The 16,927-nt window shown below is 39.9% G+C and overlaps 1 protein-coding gene across 1 annotated transcript in view; it reads right to left on the bottom strand.

Annotated features, from left to right (window-relative positions):
- The window catches only part of LOC144825162 (uromodulin-like), a 763,320-nt gene that overhangs the window by 481,272 nt on the left and 265,121 nt on the right, over positions 1-16,927 (bottom strand). Inside the window, exon 3 of the mRNA XM_078684028.1 lies at positions 7,125-7,342. Within this exon, the coding sequence (XP_078540154.1) occupies positions 7,125-7,342 (218 nt within the window). The remainder of the gene's footprint in view (positions 1-7,124; positions 7,343-16,927) is intronic.

Raw genomic sequence — 16,927 nt, 5'->3', positions numbered from 1 at the left:
CTGCCCATTGCGCATGCGTAAGGCCGAGATGCTCGCCCCACGTCATGCGCGTCCACTATGTATTTTTCGGCTGCGCCTCTCACATGCAGGTGAGGTTGATCAATTGGCGTCACTACCAATTAGTGCACGTATAAATACGCACTTCCTCCTGTCCGTCGGCACCCCCCCTTCGGCTCAGGTTCATTCCTGGAGGTACCGATGGACAGGTAAGGACATCAAGATACCAGGGACTTGTTTGCCTTTCTACTTTTGTTGAGGCTCCCGAACCTCTCTTCGGTTTTTTGTATAGCATCTCTGTGGAGTCTAGCTCGCATCACTAGTAGCTGAGTTTGGTGGGCTCCAGATAATGCCTGATTCTTGCAATCTAATTCAAGTAGTTGACTTGCTGACTACAGAGATGTCTCTATATATAATTTTTACATTCATTTTTTCACAAATGCTGATAATTAAATACACTGAATGTAACATATGTAGTATAACCAGTACATATGTCCTAGTTGAATGCAGCCCTCTGAATGTAGTGTTTCGTTTCCTTGGGACCAGTGAGCCATAGTGAACAACCTAGTTTTTTCGAATAATAACATTACATATGGCGAGTGTGACAGCTATCATGCCCTGAATTTGTCTTTCTCCATATGTCCAATAGAGCGGGGCCTCTTTATCCGAGCTGTTGCCGGGTGAGGTGAGGCTTACTTCCCACACAAAGCTGGGTAAGTGCATCTTAGTTTTATTAAGTTTTTGTACACAGATTATCTGATTGTGACTTTATACTCTGCACAGGTTTCTATCTGGCCGGTATACACGTACCTGCCCCGAGTAGTAATTAAATGCCACAAGTATCTGTTTTTCACACATCTGTTGGTAAAGAGCGTTGTTACAAAAAAGTTTTTTTTCTTCTTCCTGATGTTTGCAGGAAATGATCGCTCTTTAATTTCTTTATTACAAGGATACGGTAGGGTGGTTGATCCAGCCACACGATTTTACTTACCCTAACCATGCTATACTTGTTTGTTCTGATTTTGTTTTCACACTGATAATAGTAGATGTTGCAGTAGCTGTTATTCCAGCCTGGCACTGAAGAATGCCTGTAAAATATTACCATAATGGCAGAAACATGTTGGCCTAGATCGTATATGCTTACTGTACAGTGATATTGTTACACTGTCATCACACTTCTTTTAACCAGACGTCCAGGGAGATACCAATAAACTATTTCTTCTACCCTGACCGCCATTTTAATCACTCACTTTTTTCCTCAAGCACTGCACCCTATCAGTACCACTCTCAGTGAGGACACATCTTCCTTCAGTACAGGATCAATTGGCACCAAGCAATTACATGAGAGCTTGGCCATATGAGAACCTGCTGATAAGGTCCTAGATGACGATGTTCCGCCATTTGGGTGGGCTGATAGGACTTCTTCATAACTGATGGTCTTTCACCGTTAGTCGTGATAGTGGTGTGTGTTACTTTCTTGTGGCCTCTTCTTTTTCTCCACTTTGACGGACCGTCAGGTTTCTTTGTTATTGTTATACGGCTGCTAGGTGGTGCCTGAGTTACTTCAAGAGGTCCTGGCAGCTTTCATGATGCTGCCGGCCTTGCGGTGCATGGGAGACACCAGCTCCTCTCTGTGAGTGCTGCTGTTCAGGTGTAGGGTGAATGCCTACACATGTGTGCTCGAAAGCAAAAGACACACAGATGAAGGACGGAATGCTGACCAAACCAAACATTCACCCCCAGTCAAGAGATCTGGGTTAAATACATACTTCTTTTGCTCACCATGACACCGCAGCCATATGTAAATCAGTCTTGACCCTGTGTCTCATGGGAACAGTCCAGCCCACACTGCCAAGGCAGGTCCTCCCTGGACCAGAAACAAGCATCCTGGGAACGGTTTCGAAGCATCATCACATATCAGCCAAGCCAGCTTGAATCCAGTGGTACAGTGAGCCCGGGACCTACATCTGGGCATACCCGACGCACTTAGGGTGAGAAAGCAAAAGACACACAGTTGATGGACTAGCTTCCTTTCTGTTGCAGTGCTCCTCATTCCTGTAAAGAGCTATGGCTGTATTTGCGAGGGAGGGGCTGCCTTGGCTAGGGGTGGGCGGAATTTGCGCAGTCACGTTACTCAAAGATCAGTGAAAAATCTCCACGAGCTACGCAGAATTCCGCAAGCAAGCGAAATTGCTTGTTCCGCCCATTCGTGATGCTTTTTTCCTGTTCAGGAAGGCTGTTTGAGTGCTAGGGGGGAAATATCTCAAGAACTTGCCCATGTGGTCACGGCATCTTGTTTCCCTTGTCCCACCCGCTCACGATGCGTGTTTCCTGTTCGCGGATGCAGATGTTCAATGGTGCATCCGAATGACGTGTTTGTGATTGCACACTCTCGCAGGATCGTGTGGCAAGATGCAAACGGATAGGAAAACTCGTCGGCGAACGCAGGAATCCCGGTAAGTCGCTCCTGCGCGAGTGCACACACATTTTGAAAGCGTGAACAAGGAAAAATTCCGCTACGGCGCGAATCACAGAATTTTTGAACTTCCATATTCTCCGCGGGACACGGGATTGCAAAAGTTCAGTATATTTACCGGCCAGGGTTACTTGGCTTCACATTGGCACTGCGGGCGCTGGAGATTCTGGCGCAGGGCTTTGAATGCAGGAGTGCCCTCTGCCCTTGGCTCTGTAGTGTAGTTCCTATTATCCCAATAGGCTCTGCGCATTGGAATAATATCTTCAATAGTATAGACGTAGGACTGTGGTTAACTAGGTCTTCTACTGACGATATTAGACTTAAAGTTTATGTGTGTGCCAGCTAGCTCAGAGTTCACTAGAAACTTTCTCGAATAGGCAAGGAGGAGTTTAACCTCCCTGGATAGACAAGAAGGGATTTAGTTTCTGACAACCATAGAACATGACAACTTTGCTCTCCCCTAATCAAGAGTATATCTCTAAAGTCGTGTGAAAACAAAAGACAACTTATTTTACTCAGTCAGTACATGCATTCTTAGTTTCACCAGATTGTAGAGAAAAGGAAGAGACGGGCGTGTTCAATAAAAAGGTGTTATTTATTGATCAGTCTCTTTTCTCGTACAAGAGAAATGAATCGCTATTATTGCAATACTTAAGGTTAAGTACAGTGCATACAGTAAAAGCAGAATTATAAAATAATACTGTAAAAGCATTGATATGGTTTCTTAGCCATATGATACTTTAAAATGGATAAAATAGATACTTACATATATACATTGACTAATCGTACTCAACTGGTGCTTCTAACTACGCCTACCCCAGTGTACCTGACCTAAGCCTAATACGTGGGCGGGAGTAGATAAGTAGCAGTTTAAGTTAAGTTTGCTTTGCCAAGGGTCTGACTCAAGAATTCTCTGTAAGGGGTTATTCAGTTCTGTACCTGGGATTTAGAAGGCTGGAAGGCTTGTATCTCAATCTCAGGACTTGATATCCCAGCTGCCTGCGAGGGCGGCTGGAAACGCTGGAGCTGGATTTCTCGGCAAGAGAAAAGGCAGCGTCTCTCTCTCAGCGCGTCAAAAGGGAGGGGCAGCGTCCGTGGGCTTTCTGCATTCAGCTGGGCTCCTCGGCAAGTCGCGCTGCTCCAATCTCGTCACCACCACCGTGTGTTTGCTTAGGGCAATGTCTGTAATATTTATACCTGAAAGGTGCCGAGATTGACGTAAGGATGGACATGAATACGTCAATAAGGATGTCATAAGAACTGGTCGTTCTTACATTCTTTACTGGAGTTCTTGGCTAAATCAAAACAATAGGTGCGGGGGATTTCCCAGGTTGCTGGAGGTTTGATTTGTTTTGAGAACTCGGTATGCTTTCTATGGGGGCTGGAGGAATAGTGCTTGCTTAATGTGGTAGCATGCGCTATGACCTAATCAGAAAGCGGGTTTCTGTGCCGTTGTATGGCCACTATTGATTTATTAACCGGGCAAGGGTCAGAAGCAGGAATATTGATACAGTTCCCATAGGAAATACATCACAGCTCCTTCACTCTTATGATAGGGGCACATTCAGTCTCTTTATGGACTCCCCTGCAGATGGGGCTGCCAGGTCACTCCTGTGGTGGCGCTGCCACTTCAAAGTATAGGTCACTGGTGCTGCGGGCCATGCCTTTTCCTCAGCAGGCGCCATCTCACTCACCCCAAAACAACGGAACACAGGCACACCACTAGCTAGGCGGCTGCACGTCTTCCAGTGTACCACGTAAGTATGCATTGCAGGAATGCTGCTTTCCTCTTCACCTGCCGGGACAGATGGCAGCTGGCTGGGGCCGCTTAATGACGCTTCATCAGGTAGGGGATTTGGCAGGGCATGGGCCTGGACATACCGACGGTCAGGCGCAGTCGTCTTCGGCGTTGTGCCGATAGTGCTACCATTGCTTCACCGCACTGCAGGCAAACCGAGGCATGTTCGGTGAGATGCAAGGGTGACTATTTCTTCTCATGCACCGCATAGTGCTTAGTATGTGGAAGGTAGTCGCTATGCCAGGACGCTCACATGTGGGCTGCAGACCCGGCACTTTGTACCTGGACGATGCCTTGCCCCTGTTCATCGGTGCTTCATCTGTGCTGTGCTTCATCTCATTCCACGGCTCACTCTTCTCTTAGGCCAAGTAGCATGCTGGCTTACTTCAGGCAGGGGCTGCAAGGGTTATTCAATGGTGGGCACCGTCATTCTTGCCCACCGGAGGAATGCTGGCAGGGGTGCCTTCTGCTCAGGCTACACTTCCCACCACACAGAACTTCCAGGCTGCGGCACGCCTAGATGTGAGGTTGACCCACTTATTGCCATTATAAATTTGTGGGCTCTAGGCCCATATACTTGCGAAATAAGGCACACACACACAGTGGCTAAAGTACTGGAACTGGCCTAGGGCACATGCGCCCTTCCCCTTGTATTAGCAGGGTCACTTGACCGGTGACGCCTGTGATGAGTGGGTGTATAGTGTAAATACAGCACAACTAGACAGGCACTATACACGTGCTGGATTCCATCTTTAAATTCTGAAACACGAGCCACCTGTTTTAGGTTGGAATCCTCTCAGACTGGTTTGACCTACCAGGGCAGTGATTAAGTATTCCCTCATGCTGACTTGTGGATCGCACGTGTGACCCATGTCCACCTTTATCTGCCCCACTTGGATAAGTTCAAAACCTAAGTTATTGCATATTGTTTTCAGGGCATTTGTTACGTGGTCTGTAAATTATTTATATATGTGTCCTCCTTTGGGCAGTTTTTTTTTCAGCGTTTTGGTACACTGAGTAAGTAACTTTGCTGACACTACCTCGAGATGCCCCTCATATGAGTTGACTTTCCCGGCCCCCCACATGGCTTCCCCGCTGGGACAGCGGGGCCATTCTACAGAACTATGTTTAAACTGCCAGTAAGGCACTCAAGAAGCACCCATCACATGTAAGTGTTTTCAACTATCGCAGTAGCGATCTTCACACGTGGGTTTGTAGATCATAATTAATGCCACGTTTTTACGTTATATACATTGCGGAATTTCTTGCCACAGTGTGACGAAGATCCAATCCCAATTACATTTAGTGAGATTTCATATATGGTAAGAGCTGTTTTGGCCTGCTTTCTGTCTGCTATAAAAGACACCAGTAAGATTAAATGTGCTCTCAAAAGCTCTTGAAGCATCCAGGCACTTATTTATAGCTTTTGCCTGCTCCACACATCTTTGTGGTGTTTAGAAAGTAAGTGTGCCAATTACAGTTTCTGATCCTGTTTCTTTTTCCAGAAAACCTAGCTCTCTAAGAAATGCATTTTTCCCTACTTTCTTTTTGAATTGTCTTGCTGTAGCACATACAAAAAATAATTTTTCACTAGGGTGTTTATCCACACCAGCATGAGGTGGGTTTATAAGACAGCATATGCTCTACTGAAAAAGGCAGACAGGGCCACCATTACAATTACGTATCACACCACATATATTCAATCCATATCACACGGTGCTCAGACCAATCACAGCTCTGCAGTGCAGCATTGGGATTGGTTCAGGGGAGCATAGGATCAAGGGTGCTTCCTGCGGCCAGCGGAGACAGAAAGAAGAGGACAGAGGAAAGGCACCAGCTGGCCGCCCAGATACGTTTTTTTTCTCTCGTTTTTTTATTCCCCCCCTCCCCCTCCCCACCACTCCCGTCTGGTAGCTGCTGCTACTGCACAATCCCTCTCCACGTAATTCCTGACACTTAACATCACATAAATACTATCTACCGAGCATCTGAACCAATCAAACACTCACACCCAGTCAAAAGATCTGGGTTTAATCCATCACCGTTCTTTAGTCCACTCTGCCACCCCAGTTCAGACATGGCTATATGCAAATCAGTCTGACCCTATGCCTCAAGCGAACAGTCCAGCCCGAACTGCCAAGCCATGCCTGAACTGGGGTGGCAGAGTGGGCTAAAGAACGGTGATGGATTAAACCCAGATGTTTTGGCTGGGTGTGAGTGTTTGATTGGTTCAGATGCTCCGTCCATTACCACCCCCTTTTGTACCGCTTTTGGCCGCCATAAGTGTGGCAGGGTATGCTCAGACGTGAGTCCCTTGCTCACTTTGCCACTGGATTCGAGCAAGCCCGGCTGAAGACGGCTGTAATGCCAGAAACCGGTCCTCAGAGGCTTGTTTCCGGTCCAGGGAAGGCATGGCTTGGTAGTTCGGGCTGGACTGTTCCATGAGGCACAGGGTCAGACTGATTTGCATATAGCCATGTCTGAACTGGGGTGGCAGAGTGGGCTAAAGAACGGTGATGGAGTAAACCCAGATCTTTTGACTGGGTGTGAGTGTTTGATTGGTTCAGATGCTCCGTCCATTACCACCCCCTTTTGTACCGCTAGTGAGCGCCCAGCATCTGTTTGATCCCAGTTTCAGCACCACAGACTCTGCTGCGGTCATATCCAGAGCGTTAGGATTTATCTAGCATGTTTTAATAAATCCTACTGTAAAGAGCCCAGCGGCGAGTTAACCTTCCTCCACAGAGCACTCCAGGTACTAAAATATCAAATTAATCTCCGGAACTTTATAAAACTACAGTCCCTTTCACTGCTGGGGTCGCCTGAAGTGAGTCACGGTGCATCTCTTCTTACCGCCATCTCAGTTCCGCAGAATCCTGCCTTTGGTACGGCTTGAGCTACGATCAAACGTACACCTCCCATCACCTCCTCATAAGAAAGGTCGGTGCAGTTAGCGTCCAAGGTATGCATGTCTGGGATGCTGTACTGGAACCTCTGCAGCAGACACTTCTTGAAAGACACGGTCATTGCTGAACCGTCACAATGAATAGTGGGGACGATCTCACTGCGACCTGCAACAAAACAGGATCAGGTGATTAGTGATCAGATGCAGGTGCAGAGACCAAGCACTCCGCTGGTTTAACCCTCTGTAAAACACATCCTTGTCAACACGCGCACACACATGGAAACACAAGAATCACAAGAGGTGCACTGCTTTATTTATTCATAACCTTTAGACTAACACCCCCGATTAGGATTTAGGGCGAAGGGGCTTTTTGCTTCATTTTGAGAATGGGCGAGTAATTTCGAGAGAAACTGGAAAAAACGTAATTTCCATTAGTCTTTACCACTCCGTTTCTCCGGCGGCAGAATGGGGCTGAAGATATTGCCAATAACACCACGAACATGCATGGTATGACTGGTTCACCTCCCGGTATTACACGACCTTCTCCCGGTAATTATTGTAGATCATTGTCACTGAGTGGAAAACAATATCTGAAAACCCGACTACCAGACTTTTGGGATGGTCCGCACAGTGATTGTAAAAACATCCTCACGAGGGGGCGAGTGTTAAAAAACTACAGACATACGAGACAGACTAGAATATCATGCCACATAAATCGAAAAAAGCATACATTGGGAGATATCTAGGAGTCGTAATTAGTGTAAATCATATCAGAACAATGTGGGTTCTAATCACTCGTTTCAGGAACATTTTCAGGGAACTATTCATCATCCCACACAGGCCGAGTCTTCTGAACACTTTCAGGTATAGTTTTTTTATTTATAAAGTGGGCACCATGAAATGTTATGGCTTCTTTGCGCTTTAGTAGTAGAGGCATCTACTTTGCAGGGGTTTGCTGAGAGTGCCTGTGGTAACATCGTTGCAGCTTTCTCTTTGTTATTGAAAAAAACATACATGTAGAGAACATATCTTTACACATATTCTGAACAGCAATTTATACTGGAATAGTACAACGCGGACCCATGCCTGGAGTCAGTTACTCATTAACGAAGGAAGTTACAGTAGTGGCTTGCACAGCACCATTCCCTCTATAAAGTGGTGGGAGTGGGGTAATGTTCGAGTTAGTTGGAATAGGAACAGATGAAAGCTTCTGATTTAAAATAGTAGAACTGTCGTTACATTTACCATAATACAGACATCGCATACCCTTTGACCATAATCACACCACAGGAAGAGACGACATGGTAACTAGTCATAATATACATTTTTTTATATCAATATACTATAATATCGAGTTTAGTATTTCGATAATTCTAAAATATCGATGTTATATATATAGATGTTAAAAATATCGTTTATTAAAAATATCGAAGTATAAAATATCGAATCAAAAATATCGTAGGAAAAAAATATAATTTTTAGTGTTGTGTAAAATATTGAACAAAATAAATAGAGGTATAAGATATTGCTTATTTTAAATATCGTTATATTATTATTTTGTAATAAAATGTTGTTGTTTTTATGTAATAATAGTAGTTTAATATTGTAAAAAATATTTTCAGTAATAGAAATTTTAGGAGCGGGATGTTGGGTTTTTAGGGGATAAGGGTGGGAAGTGTTTTAAAATAATTAAAAAAAATTATAACTTTTTAAATATTTGATAATTTAAATTATGAATTGTTGTTTTAGGAGTGGGATGTTGGGTTTTTAGGGGATAAGGGTGGGGAATGTTTTAAAATAAGTAAAAATGAATTATTTAAAATTTAAATATTTGATCATTTAAAATATGAATTGTTGTTTTAGGAGCGGGATGTTGGGGTTGTAGGGATAAGGGTGTGTAGTGTTTTTAAAAATTAAATAAATACATTTTGGTAATTTAAAAATGAATTTGATGAAATTTAAAATTTGTTTTAGGATTGGGATGTTGGGTTTTTAGGGGATAAGGGTGGCTAGTGTTCTAAAAAATATGAAATTTTTTATAAATTAATTTAAAATTGTAAATATAAACATGTAAATAATCTGTGTGTAAAATGTATGAATTAATGGATTTTTGATCATAAAATAATAAATCAGTTTTTATTTTTAAGTAATATGAAGGGTAAAAAGATGGGTTAAAATACTTTGAAATGTTTTATTAGCTATATTTAGTTAATATATTTGAGTTTATTAATACATTACAATATTTTTATGATCACATTTATATAATAAATAATTAAAAAACGAAGTTCTTTTGTTTTATAATATTTAACTAATATATATTATTTGTAATGTTGTATTTAAATAAATATTACACATTTTTTTTAAAATTACATTTGAGGGTTGTAGTTTGATCAATTATTAATTATGTATAATATGTTATAATTCAATTTATTAATGTGTATTGTCCAGCACTTTCCCTTATTTAATAGTAACTGGAGTGGTATTAGTAAATTATATAGTTTTACTAACCAGCATATTTATTTATTTAATATTAACTAAAGTGGGAATAGATAAATATATAGGTTTAGTGTCCAGCACCTTCCCTGACTTAACACTAACTGGAGTGGAAATAGTAAATTATATATCTTTAATGTCCAGTACCTTCCCTGAGTATATATTAACTCGAGTGGGAACAGTAAATGATATATTTTTAGTGTCCAGCACCTTCCCTTGCTTAACACTAACTGGAGTGGGAATAGTAAATTATATATTTTTAATGTCCAGCACTTTCCTTGAGTATAAATTAACTGGAGTGGGAATAGTAAATTATATAGGAATAGTGTCCAGCACCTTCCCTGACTTAATACTAACTAGAGTGGGAATCGGAAATGATATATCTTTAATGTCCAGCACCTTCACTGAGTATATATTAACTGGAGTCAGAATAGTAAATGAAATATCTTTAATGTCCAGCACCTTCCCTAAGTATATATTAACTGGAGTGGGATAGTAAATTATATAGCTTTAGTGTCCAGTACCTTCCCTGACTTAATACTAACTGGAGTGGGAATAGTAAATTATATATACCGTTAGTGTCAAGCACCTTCTTTGACTTAATACTAACTGTAGTGGAAATAGTAAATTATATAGGTTTAGTGCCCAGCACCTTCCCCAACTTAATACTAACTGGAGTGGGAATAGTAACTTAAATATCTTTAGTGTCAAGCAACTGTTTTGACTTAATACTAACTGGAGTGGGAATAGAAAATGGTATAGGTTTAGTGTCCAGCACCTTCCCTGACTTAATACTAACTGGAGTGGGAATAGTAAATTATATATCTTTAGTGTGTATCACCTTTTTTGACTTAATACTAACTGGAGTGGGAATAGAAAATATATAGGTTTAGGGTCCAGCCCCTTTCCTGACTTAATACTAACTGGAGTGGGAATAGTAAATTATATATCTTTAATGTCCAGCACCTTCCCTGAGTATATAGTAACTGGAGTGGGAATAGTAAATGATATATGTTTAGAGTCCAGCACCTTCCGTGACTTAATACTAATTTGTGTAGGAATATTACATTATATATGTTTATAGGTCTGTGGTTTGAAATATTTTTATAATCTGTAGTGGTAATGTTTATGTATAATAATTTATTTTATATTTTCAATTACAATAATTATAAAAATATATGTGGAAAACACATGTTAGTTAAAAAAAGTATACATTGCATTAAAATATACATTGCATTCAAATATACATTTTAGGAAAATATTTAATACAAATAAATTAATACAAAAATAGACTTGTACATTTTTTAAATGATCTTTATTTTCAAATAAAAATATAGTTGGGGTAAAGAAACACATTTTATTAAGGGAATATAATACACATGATGAAACATACAACATAAATATACATTTCTATTTTTGTAATAAGGTACTTTGGATATATGTTTATTTACATATATTATATTTTTGAACATACATATTTTTAACATTGTTATATTTTAGGATACAGGTATTTATCTTTTGTAACAGAAAACATTTTTTTGTATTTTTGTTTAGAACATTTTTGAAACAGATTAATTTTAAAATATGATTTTACAGTTTATTTTTGCATGTTTAACAGTGAATAATTAAATACATATTTTGTTAAAGTAACACAATATAACATAAAACAGATTTATCAAAAAAATTACCATTTTAAGTGTTAAACAATTTTTCTACATGTAATATCTACTTTTAATTAATATTATTAATGTATGAAACATTAATAGTATTAATTATTACACTGCTACAATTTATATAACATATTTTTGAAGAGGTAAGTTTTTATTTAACATTTGAAAAAGTTTCAAATTTTTTTTGAAAAGCATTGTAGTACAAATAAATAAGTACTTATAATAATAATGAATATATTTTTGTATTAATTATTATTATAATTGTACAATGTAGAATAATGTGTACATTATTTTTAACATAAGTACAATATTGTAATATATTTAGAAAACATATGTAATTTATTTATTACGGTATTACATGTTTTAAAATAAATGTCTATCTTTCTATCATTTAACCAGCCATATTTGTTTTACAGCGACTATTTTCTAAACGCCTACTGTTGTTTTGGGTTATTTCAGAGGGGACAAGCTCGCGGGTAGACGCTACATCGCGTCGTGGAAGGTAAGTGTTATTTTCTTTACATAAACTACGTTTTTACTTGAATTTGAATGTAGTTAGGTGGTAGGTAGTGTGTCTAGTGTTAGGTGGTTGTGTTTTTGGTGTGTCTTATGCGTTAATTATATTTTAGCTAGATATCGCTAGTTACTGTTTGAGGCCTAGTGTAGAGAGGTTAGAATATGTACAGAAATATGAGCCTGTGGTATTAAAAGTGTTGGTAAATGTATTTAATTCTAGTGTATGTGTATGTTTGTGTGGGTGGGTATGTATTTTTTTATTTTTACAGGTTTTCCATTTCGGTAGTCGTGTTTTGGAGAAGATAGCGTTTTTTTTTTAATTAAGAAGTGTGTATACGTATTTTAAACTAATATTTATTTACCACTTTCTTAATTTTTCGGGTTTTCCTGGAGGTTTTTTTTAATAAAATATATTTTCAGGTTTTTTATGGTTTAATCGAATTGGATTATCGACCTAGGATTATTTTTGAAACAGTTGCATTTTTGCATTTTTTGGGGGGGTTCATTTTTACATTCATTTGGATTGAAAGATACCTGGATGGATTAACAACATTTGGAATATATTCTCTTCAGCTACACAAACTGTAAGTAATTTATTTATTTAATGTGGGAGGGAAATGTTGAAAAAAATGCTTTTAATAGGTGTTATATTTTGTAAAATGTAATTAAGATGTCAATAAATATTTATATTACAATAAATATTTTTGACAAATTATTTATATTTTACAAAATTCAGAAATATTATATGTATATTTACAGTTTGTGTTTTGCAGAAAACTATTTTTAATTACTGTAGAATATTTTAAAGTATGTTTTTAGCTATGATTGATAGGTATTCCAGTCCTCTTGTTCTTGGGTATAGTGTTACCTGACTTTGTAGTAATTCGAACATTTGTTTCATTTTTGTTTGGTGAGTTTTGGGCCTATTTGGGTCACATATTGTACCATTCTGAGTTGCTGATAGCTTTGATCTTTTTGAAGAGCTTGGAGTAGTTTGTGTAGGGTAGGTGTCCCTCTTCCTGTTGTTGCTTGGAAGGCAGTATGCCATCCTTCAACAGCATTGTTGGTTTTGGCTTGTTTGTTTAGTGTGCTGAGGTACACATTCCACCATGGAATGTGGAATTTAGGTAGTCTTCTGTGCCCTGATTTATGCAGTCTTCTCACCCAGGTATCTGCGAAGTAATCTAAAAGTGGGCTTAGTGTTTCTTCATTTCTTTTGCAGTAGGGGCTTTCTATTAGGAGTTTATAGTGTTCTGCTGCCTCAGTTACTGGGACATAGGCCATTGCTATGAGTTTTTTTAACTTGGTATGCAAAAGTACTGTCAGTTGCATATTCAACACCTAGGAGCCGATTCCGATTTCGCTGGGAGAAAGCTTCGTCTAACTCGGATCCGGAGGGCTTTCCGACCAACTCTTGCTCCAGGGCTCCGAGCAGCCCGAGTATGATGTGAACAAGAGCTGATGGACACGGGTTGCTCGGAGCCCCATTGAAATCAACGGGAGCCTGTTGTATATGGGCTCACATTGACAAAAAAGGCACGTTGCACACAAGGGAGCCCCCTGTAGAGGGACACGTCTGTGCCACTTGAACCGTACATGCATGTGTAGGGGCGACCCTTGGGTCCCCTCCTGTGATTGGCTCGTATGACTATGGGGGAAGGGGGGTCCGGTGCGGACCACCGAAGTCCGCTTCCAGGAGCGTTTATATGTCAGAGGCTCTGACTCGATCCGACTGTCCAAATCGTGCATCGTACTGGCTCGGTCGGAAATTGCCTCCATTGCACGGCACGGTTTGCTTACTGATGGGATGTACGGAGCGGTTCAGACCCGGAAACGATTCATTTTGCGTTTCTCGCATCGTACTGGCTCGCTCGTACAGTTGTAAGAGTCGGCCGGAAAACACGCGTACGGCTCATACTTTTTCCGGCCGGATCGCGTTCGGAGCCCTTCCGAGCGAGATCGGAATCGGCCCCTTAGGGTTGACTTTTGCATGTGTCTCCTTAGACATTTGGTTAAAATGATAATAGCAAACCCTGGATTGCTGTATGTGGGTAGTATTTAAGTATAGAATTAACCATGGCTTGTTCAAAATCAAAAATTATTTTCTGAGGAAAATAATTTGTTTCTTGTTTTATTTTGTTTAGGATTTCAAGGTAGGTAGAATGTTGTTTATTGGGGAGTAGGGTATAGATAAAGGGAATATTAGTATTTTGATACAGACCATGGACTGCGTACAACTGATAAAATGATTTGGGACACATTTTGAAAGTCCCATCCATCATCCATGTGTCGCATTGTTGTAATTTGAGTACTTTGTTTGCAGTAGCAAACATAATGATTTTCTTCTCTTTGCATTTTTTATCAAATAGTATAAATGGTTAATTATTGTGGGTTATAATTAGTACAGGCGGAATCTCTACCTCTTGAAAGGTGTTAGGGGCACAGGTTGTAGTGGTTTTTTTGTATAGCTATTGTTCTTTTTAAGGAGTCAATAGAGGGCAATTGGCTAGATGCATGTTAGGGTACTGTTAGTAACTGTTGTTTTAGTATTTCTATGATAGGTCTATCTGTACTATTGCTAGCTTCTTTTATTGATTCAAGAGCCTCTCTTACTTCAATCTCATTTACATTTGGGGGGTGGTTATGCTCTTTTACAGATACCACAGTGGTTTCTTGTGTTATAGCCATTCCATAACATTAGTTCGAATATTATTTGCCACATTTCCAAAGCACTTTTAAACCAGTTTATTATTCTTGTGTATGTACATAACCCATGTAACATAATGACATCTTCGGTTTTTGAGACATAATAAATTGTGTCTGGGTGGGTATTTTAGGGAGTGGTTTAATTAAAGATCATATACTTACTTTCTTTGTAGCTTTATTGTTGATGCTGCTGTAGTATTTTCTGTCTGCTTTAAAAGATATCTGTGTTCTGAAAGCAATCCGGCAGAGTTTCCCCTTCTTTTTTCTTGCAGGTTTGAAGTGTGAATTAAATATACATTTTTTGTTGTTTATGTAGTGTTGATTTAATTGATAGTTCTCCATTATTGGTGTATTTTATTAGTGTGAGGTTTTCATTTGTTGTTGTTAATTAATTTTTTTTTGTTTTGGCAGTTGGTTTCCCTATATGGCAAACGCTAATTAAGAAGTTGTTGGTGCTATTTTTTTTTTAAAACTGATTTCTTTGGTTAAGTGTGTTTTACATTGCTTTTAATGTTAACTGCTAAATGCATTATATTTATATATATTTTACTTATTATGTAATAGTGTGTTTTGGTAATATTTTCTGTTTTTATATGTTTATATATTATAATTTTTTTTATTATACCTACAATGTTTGAAGTGAATGTTTATGGTGTAAAAATACATTTTGGTGTCAAGATATGTTCATTTTGGTCATTTTTAAATAGTTGATATTTGTATGAATACGATAATTTTGCTGTCTATATTTTTACTTTCGATACTTAGGACATTTTGTATATTTGTAAAGAAAAGTCGATATTTTATGATATTTGTGTGTTCGATAATGTTTGAAACAATATTTTTTATTGACGGTAATATGGTGTCGATATTTGTGCATTGTTTTAAATGAGTATTGCTCGTCGATAATAGTGTTGTCGATATTTTAGTGTCGATTTTTTGGTATGTCGATATTCGGTCTGTCGATATTATGTCAGGGATCCAGGTGACATATAACCTCTTACTCGGATTTCTTCCAAAAAGGCATGTCACGTGACCCTAACATCACAACAATTGAGGACTGGCATTAGATAGTATTACAAAGCAATCAAAAGTTGTACTATCGCTGATTTGCATTATTTGTATCAAGGCAGCGTTCAATGGTTGATACATGGGCATTCCAATGCAACCACCAATGGGTTTTGATACAAATCCCTATCTACCAACATTGGCAGACAGGAATTTGGGGCAAAATCTTATGTCTTTTTGAGGAGGAGATTTATTTTATTCCTTCTTGTTTTTCCAACTTTGCATGTGTTCTGCATTTTACTGTACACATAAAAAGTGGGAGAAGCCTTGAAGCATAGCTTTTGTACCAGATGGGACTTCTTCCAGTACAAGCATATTCTTCAGAGAATGTACACACTTTTCACTCTGGCACAAGGTTATGTGTGTTAGCGCATGACTACCAAAAGTGTTTTGGGTGTGGTGTCTAGCTGTGTGATGTGAGTAGTGTTTGTGGCTGGTGATGCGGGTGTGGTTTCTGACTGTGAAGTTGAAAGTGGCTGTGGCTGGCTCTGGTGTAGTGGTATCTGAATGAATGTCAGTGGATGTGTTGGTGAGGGTGGTGACTGCCTGGTAAATGGGCGTGCTGCATTGTTGCTTCTTATGTTTGTTTTGCTTGATCTGCATGTGACTGTTGATGTAGATGCACAATGATGTGTTTGTGTGCTTTGGGCAGGTAGGGTTATAGGGATAGCGGATGGGGAAAAGGCAGAAGGTGGGGTGGAAACTTGGAAGTGTTGGAAGGCTGCCATGAGTATGGAAGCCAGAGCCTGAGAAGATCTCTTGACCAAACATGTCAGTGTGAATGCCTTCCAAGTATGAAACCATCTTATTTAGCTGGGGTGTCTGCAACTGGAGAGTATTCAACACTGCTGTCTGACCCAGAGAGATCTGCCTGAGGAGGGCAATGGCCTCCACACTCATGGCAGCAGGGGAGACAGGGGCAGCAGCCGTGGTGCCCAGTGGGAAGGAGACTTTCCCCTGCTTAGAAGAGAGGGCTCGTACAGGTGTTTAGGGCGCAGCAGTGAGGGTGGAGATGGTAGGGGGGTGGTGAACATGGATGTTGCGGAATCAGGTCCAGGTGGGTCCATCACCACCAGGAGCGTCCACAGGAGCTTTATGATGCTAATTATGATGACTTGTCCTGTTGCTCCTCCTTCGCAGTCCCACCACCCTCTGGGCCACTGACTCCCCGCAGTCCCACCACCCTCTGGGCCACTGACTCCCTCTGTGTAACTGCGGTGAAGGGAACCACTATGGACAGCTGCATACCCATTCACCACAGCTCTGTCTCCTTCGCTGCCCTGGGTAGATGCTGAAATAAG

Source organism: Lissotriton helveticus, chromosome 3_1 (assembly GCF_964261635.1).
Source record: "Lissotriton helveticus chromosome 3_1, aLisHel1.1, whole genome shotgun sequence".
NCBI classification, from domain to species: domain Eukaryota; kingdom Metazoa; phylum Chordata; class Amphibia; order Caudata; family Salamandridae; genus Lissotriton; species Lissotriton helveticus.
This window is presented reverse-complemented; position numbering and strand designations above follow the sequence as displayed.